Raw genomic sequence first — 6,524 nt, forward strand, 5'->3', positions numbered from 1 at the left:
CCGGGGAGCTGAGCGGGACAATTAGGTACTGATTTGCGAATGGCCAACGGGCACGTGGTGTGGCCTGTCTCACTGACGTACTAAGGTTGTGCACAGGAAGATGGCACGCTCAGACACACTAATAAAGGACATGGGGCCTCTCACCAGGTTTTCGGTGGACTTGGGGGCGCAGAGCTGGGCCCGGCACAGGTGCGCTCGGCCCAGGAACTGGGTGACCGGCCCCTTGGCCTTGAAGTACATCTGGATGCAGTCCTCGCTCACGTCCGGCTGCCCCATCTGCGAGACCACACGGCACCATGGAAGGCCCCAGAAAGCCGCCCCTGGCGGCCGTTCTCCCCTCCAGCAAACCCCTGAGGGAGTGGCTGGAGGACCGATCTGATGACAGGGAGCCAGCACCTTCCTGCCCCATTTCCTGCTTCCGGTAAACCCAGAACAGAGACCTCCAGAAGGCTCCCCCCGCCCCCCCACCAGGACCCCGGGGAGTAGGTACCTTCAGGGCCTGTTCCGCACACAGAACAAACAGGTCAGGGCTGAAGCTTTCTGAGGGGTCAAACTCGGATTTCCCCAGGTTGGCCGACTTGATCAGCTGGTAGGCCCTCTGCAGGGAGGCAGCATCTAGGCGGTCGACATGGAGGCGGGTTTGGGCTGGGGAAAGCACGCCTGGCACCACTGAGCAAGGTGGGGACGGTCGGGAGGGTGAGGAGGGGTCTGGGGTCTTCCCTGCACGGCCCCCTGCCCCCTCCAGCAGCCCGAGCCTCAGCAGCGGCCCTGACAACGCCTCCTTTTAAAAGGGCGGCTCGGTTTACCGTCGCCTGGGTCAACCAAAGGCGAGAAGCGCGGGTTTCACTCGGTCACTGTGTCCCTAACCCTAACCCTAACCCGGGGCAACTGGAGGGGGGGGGGGGGGGCGGGGCTCGGCGGGTCCCAGGGCGTCTCTGGGTCATGGGTCTGGCACCTGCTGGAGCTCCCCAGGGTCGCGGGGGTCCCAGCGCTGGGGTGGGGAGGGTTCAGGGTCGCGGGACCTGCCAAGGTGGGAATTCGGAACCGGGCGGGACCGGGCCCGCCCGGGGCAGAGCGGAGGGTCGGGGCCCCCGCCCACCTTGCTGGCTCTCGGCGTGGGCCAGCTTCTGCGTGATGACCAGGTCCATGGCGCTGCGACCCCCGGCTGGTTGGCTTCCTCCCTCTAGTGGCTGGCGGTTGCCTAGCAACCAAGGTGGACGCGGAACCGGTCCTACGGGTCGGCGACGGGGCCACACTACTCGGGAGGCGAATCGCCACTGGGCGGCCATCCCACGTGCGTTCATCCCAGCCCCGGGGGACGAGGACTTGGGGGCGGGGCCGCGGCCCCGGGGGGCGTGCCCGAGCTGGTCCGCGCCCCCCCACCTCTCAGAGACCCCCGCCCCCCCCCCCCCGGACGGCGCTCCACCCGAGCCTCCCCGCGTCCCCGCCCGGCAAGGATGCCCCTAGTCTGGCCCTGAGCCGCGGCGGACCGCGCTCACAGGACCCCGGAATGCATTCCCGCCTGCCGTAGCTCATTCCCGCATCCATCCATCCATCCATCCACCCACCCTACAGACGGCAGTTCGCCCCTGCCTGGGTCGGGGCTGGGGCGCGGGGGAGCCGGCTTGCGGGGAGAGGTCATCAGGCTAACCGTGAATGCCGTGCCTAGGGGTCGGCTCCCGAGGGGGTCGCGCGAGCACGGGACGGGTGAGCAGAGATCTGCAAGGGAGAGGAGGCTCGCCACCGGGGGACGAGAACAGCACCTGTGCAGGCCCGGAGCGGGGAGGGGCGCTGGGGAGGGCGACTGGGCTGGGCTGGGCTGGGCTGGGCTGAGGGGGTGGGGGGGGCGCGGGGGCGCCAGGAGGGGGCGGGTCCCTCTCCTCCCGGGGCGCTGGGCGCCCGGTTTCCGCGTTTTCTGAGGTCAGGCGGAGACTGTCTTTGGGGAGGGTGAAGGCTCGCCCACATGCCGCGGGCAGGAGAGGGGAGCGGGTCTGGGTGACGAGGGTGGGGCCAAAGAGGCCAGGAGGCCGAAGCCCTGGGGCTACGGGGGTGGCCTGGGCGTGCACCGGCGCCCGCCGGGAGCTCCAGGAGCGGACTGGACGCGTGGCAGCTCCGGAGCAGGTCGTGGGCGTTCCGTCTGGGCACGCGGGATGCCGAGGTACTCGAGCTCACGTTCGCGGGAAGGCTCCCGGCTGAGCGGACGGCTCTGAGCCGAGGTGCGGCCTGCGCACCGCCGCACTGCTGCGTGCGGAGCTGGGCTGCAGACCAGCCTTGCAGCAGCAGGGAGCGCTGCAGGGGAGACGCTGGCGGACCGAGAGGTGGAAGGGAGGACTGCAGAGCCGGGTCTGGGAGCCAAGGTCGGGGTCGGGGGAGGGGGTCTGCTCGGTCAGATATGGCCACGAGGTCAGTAAGAGGAGCACTGAGAAAGAGCGTTTGGGATTAGCAAGGTGAAGGCTGTGGGTGATCCAAGCCACTAGCGCGGCGAGATGGCCTTGAAGGAGAGCAGTGTTGGAGGACTCACACCACTCCATTTCAGACCTTCCTGGAAGGCTGCAGCATTTAAGACAGTGTGGGCCAGTGGAGCAGAACAGAGTTCAGAACCAGATCCCATGTCCATAGTCCACCGATGGCACCAGATGTGCTGATTCAATGGGGCAAAGGAGCCTTTTCCGCAGCGATGCCAGAGCCCCCGGGAGGTGGGTGGGCATGGGGACACGCAGCCCCTGCACCATGCCGGGCCGGAACTTTCATTTGAGCGGGGTCATAGGCTTACAGGGAATGGAAATGTTTGAAAGAGGGAAGCAAAATATCACACCATCTTGGAGCAGGCAGAAGTTTCCTACCTAGGGCACGAAAAGGGAAACCATAAAGGAAGAAAATAAATCTGTCATCAAAAGGAAAACCTGTGCTCCTTGAAAGACTGTTAAGGAAATGAATAGGCAAACTGCAGATCGGAAGAGAAAATTCACAATAAGTACACCTGACACAGGAGCTGTGCCAAGGTTATCTTTTTAAAAGCCAATAAATCAATAACAAAAGGCAAAAGCACAAAAAACCTGGGCGGAAGACAGCAAATAGACGCAGGACGGTAGGAGATAGGGTTATCTTGTAAGCACACGAAAGGGGCTCGGCGTCCTGCGTAGAGGGAAGTGTTGCACATTCCAGTCAAAGTGAGAAACCGTTATAGGCCCAGGAGAATTGCTGAAGACTGACCATGATGAACATCGGTGAGACACAGCAACTGGGATCCTAACACGCTGCTGGTGGGAGCGTAAAACGCTACAAACGCTGAGAACCAGAAAGTTTTTGACGAAGTTAAACACGACCCCACGATCTTCCTTTCAGAGCTTTCCCCAAGAGAAATGATGTGTCTGCATTCATATTAGCCCCAAAGCGGAAACAACCCAACTATCCAACAGTAAACAAACTGTGGGGTGCTCGCACAATCACCTCTCGGCCACGGAAGAGACTGAGCCGGGGACACCCCACCACCGAGGCGGATGCGTCTGAACAGCGGAGAGCAAGGGAACCAGGAGTCAGAGTCCTCTCTGCGGGTCCGTTTCCACCCGGTTCTAGAACAGGCAGGAGGAACCAAAGACCGTGGGGATCAGGGTGGGGCTAAGCGCTCAGGGGTGGCAGGCAAGTCCACGCCTTTTCTGGGGTGTCGGGCGCCCGGCTGTATTCCCCTCAGAACTCCCCTGGGGCGCCTGGGCGGGGGGGGGTGGCTCCGTCGGTTAAGCCTCTGACTCCTGATTTCAGCTCCCGTCATGACCTCACGGTTTTCGAGATGGAGCCCTGTGTCAGGCTCTGCGATGACACTGTGGAGCCTGCTTGGGATTCTCTCTCTCCCTCTCCCTCTGCCCCCCGCCTTCTCTCTCTCTCAAAATTAGTAAATAAAATAAAACAACACCAAACTCCCTGGAGTCACCGTTCACCGTGGGGCATCTTATGTTACTTCAGTTGTACCTCAAGGACGAACCGAGCCAAAGGAATGCCAAGCCCCAGGAAGCTCCAGGAAGGCTGGCCTGAGAGGGAGCGGGGCCCCAGGCCAGGCGGGCGGGACCGGGGGGGGGGGTGGGCAGCAGCGGGCGCTTGGCCCGCGAGGCTGCAGGAGCTTCCGCCAGCCTCTGGCGCCTGAGAACATGTGGCGGGGCTGCTGGTCCGCCGCGGTGGGAGCACTGCCAGTCGGGGCTGGGCACGGAGGAGGGCGGACCAGAGACCCCAGGATGTTAGGCCCCCTCGAGGCCAAGGCCCCCTCGAGGTTAGGGCCCCTGCCCCATGAGCTCCACCCACCTGCTCCCCCCCCAGGATGAGAGATCCCGATGGGGTCCTTCTGGGAGGGGAGGTCGGTGCAGCCCCGCAGGTTCCCGCGGGCGGTCGTGGGGGCACCTGGGACCCGGGGCCAGTGGGGAGGTGGGGAGCGGAGCTTCCGCGTACGGCCGCGGCCTATGCAGCAGGACCAGGCTGTGACCCGGCCATGTTGGGGGGGGGTGGGCACTGGCCTGAGGGTGTGGGGCTGCCACTGGGTGAGCCCAGGAGGACAGACAGAAGAGGAAAACGTCCAGCAATGTTAAAGCGTTAGCTGAGCAGCGCGAACAGCCCGCCTCCCAGACTGTGGGACGTCCATGCTGCTCCGAGTACTGTTCATCTTTCTTTATGCTCTCTCCTCTCATTCTTCTGCCTCAGGAACAGACTCTGATTTTTGGCAGGCACAAGCCTACCTCACTTCCCCCCTCCCTTGTTGCCAGTGTGGCCAAGTGACCAGGTTCTGGTCACTTTCAAGCAGTTTTAGGGGAGTATTCTCAAGGGGAGAGCAACCCTTCGTGGGTCCTTCCTTTTGCCTGCTGGTGGAAATGTGGCTGTGAGGACTGGAGCTTGAGCAGCCATTTTGTGTCATGAGGAAGTAACCTCCATGCTGTGGATGGAGAAGCCCGGCTCTCCCGTCTGTGGGGAAGCTACTCAGTCCTGTGAGGCCTTATGGGAAAAAGAAATAGACATTTCTCTTGTTAAATCTGCTGCTGCTTCCTTTTTCCTGGGACACTCCCAAGCAATGTCCTCAGTAGGGCTTCAACCTGGCCTTTTGAAGATTAGGATGCAGTGCAGACCGCAGGGCAGATTTCTGGCAAGCATTGTGTCTGTGTTCTTAGATAAAGTTTGAAATTCAAAGCCTGATGAAGCATCTGTACTTGCATATATATGTACGCACACGGGGTAACATGAGGCCCGTGGGGGGGGGGGGTATGATAATTCTGCCTGGGTGTGATTCTGAAACCCAAGCGCCCTATTTTCGTCAGGGTCTACAATCACGCACCGTCTCGGAGGTGGAAGGCTCAAGTCCCCGCTAGTCAGCTACGAGCTCCCACAGAGACTTCTCAAACGTGTCTTTGTTTATTCCGAGAGACACTTGGCACTGTGTGCACGGCGATTATAAAATATTCATCCCCAAGGAAGCATCTCCCAACATCATATAGTAAGAGGTTTTCCAAGTCCTAGAGCATTAAACATTAAAACTCATTTTCCTAGTTATACAGGGGCCTTAAGCATGAGGCGGGGACACAAGGTTCTTGTTTTGCTGGCTGGTGTTCCATTTAGTAAAGACAATTCGGGTCAGGCCCCACCTGCTCTTTCCCCTGTTTGGCGTGAGAACACATGTGTTTCCTTCTGAAAGTCCACTCCTGCCGGGCCGGTGCTCCTCCCTGTCCGTGCTCTGACCCCAGACGCCTCGAAGGAAGGCCGCTCGACGCCACCAAGCGGTCCGGCCTCGCCCATGTAGGGACACGCTGCACTCCGGGCGCTCTTGCCCTCACTGTTCCTCGCGCCTCCCTGGCCGGTCTCCGGGCGGCACCCGAGCCCACCTGCAGCAGGAGGTCCCTAACGTGCGCCCTGCGTGTCCCTCACAGCAGCATTTCGGCCACTGGGACCGTGTCCTGCGTCTGGGCTCCAGGCCCGCTGTCTCCGTCCGCACGGGCTGCACCCAGTATCTCCACCGCAGGCGCCTGGGACAATAGGACTGTCTGTCTCCGCGCAGCCCGGGGCAGACGTCGGAGATGGTGGCCAGGCCGGGCTGGCTCCTCCTGGGGTCGCGGGAGGGGTCCGGTCCTGCTGACAAGTTGCTGAGAATCTGTGCCTCCAAACTGGTAGGGAAAGGGGCCGTGCCATCTTTTCAAACAGTTCAGAAGCTCGTCCTTGAGTCCTCTACGCTCTTGGACTGCTTTCGTAACATTGTACTCATTTGTTCCCTAAAGTCGCCGGCACTGGTGACGCTGGACATGTTCTTTCGTGTGTTTTGAGCAGGTGAGTTTGTGGGTGTGTGCACGCAGGTGTGCACGTGTGGGGGGTGCACATGCGTGTGAGTGTAGATGTGCGTGGCTGCGTGTGGGTGTGTTCGCATGCATGTGGCTTGCATGGATGTGTGTACATGTGGTTATGTGTGCGTGCATGGGTGTGCATGTGTGTGCGCGCATGGGTGTGTATGTGGGTGTGGGTGTGTATATGTGTGTGCATGGCTGTGTATGTGTGGGGGG

At 61.4% G+C, this 6,524-nt stretch overlaps 1 protein-coding gene across 9 annotated transcripts in view; it reads right to left on the reverse strand.

Annotated features, from left to right (window-relative positions):
- Window positions 1–1,229, reverse strand: part of CFAP46 (cilia and flagella associated protein 46) — a 97,254-nt gene extending 96,025 nt beyond the window's left edge. For 4 of the 9 annotated variants that reach the window (XM_040486859.1, XM_040486862.1, XM_040486860.1 and 1 more), the window contains exons 1-3: window positions 1,100–1,228; window positions 491–615; window positions 145–276 (exon numbers count right to left, since the gene is read on the reverse strand). In XM_040486859.1, coding sequence (XP_040342793.1) covers window positions 145–276; window positions 491–615; window positions 1,100–1,148 — 306 coding nt within the window. In that variant the 5' untranslated portion in view covers window positions 1,149–1,228. Of the gene's footprint in view, window positions 1–144; window positions 277–490; window positions 616–1,099 lie in introns of all 9 variants that reach the window. The other 5 variants (XR_005793775.1, XM_040486861.1, XM_040486865.1 and 2 more) reach the window with 2 other exon arrangements.
- Between the last annotated feature and the right edge of the window lie 5,295 nt (window positions 1,230–6,524).

This window comes from Herpailurus yagouaroundi, unplaced genomic scaffold (genome assembly GCF_014898765.1).
Source record: "Herpailurus yagouaroundi ecotype Mexico unplaced genomic scaffold, PumYag 163, whole genome shotgun sequence".
NCBI lineage: Eukaryota > Metazoa > Chordata > Mammalia > Carnivora > Felidae > Herpailurus > Herpailurus yagouaroundi.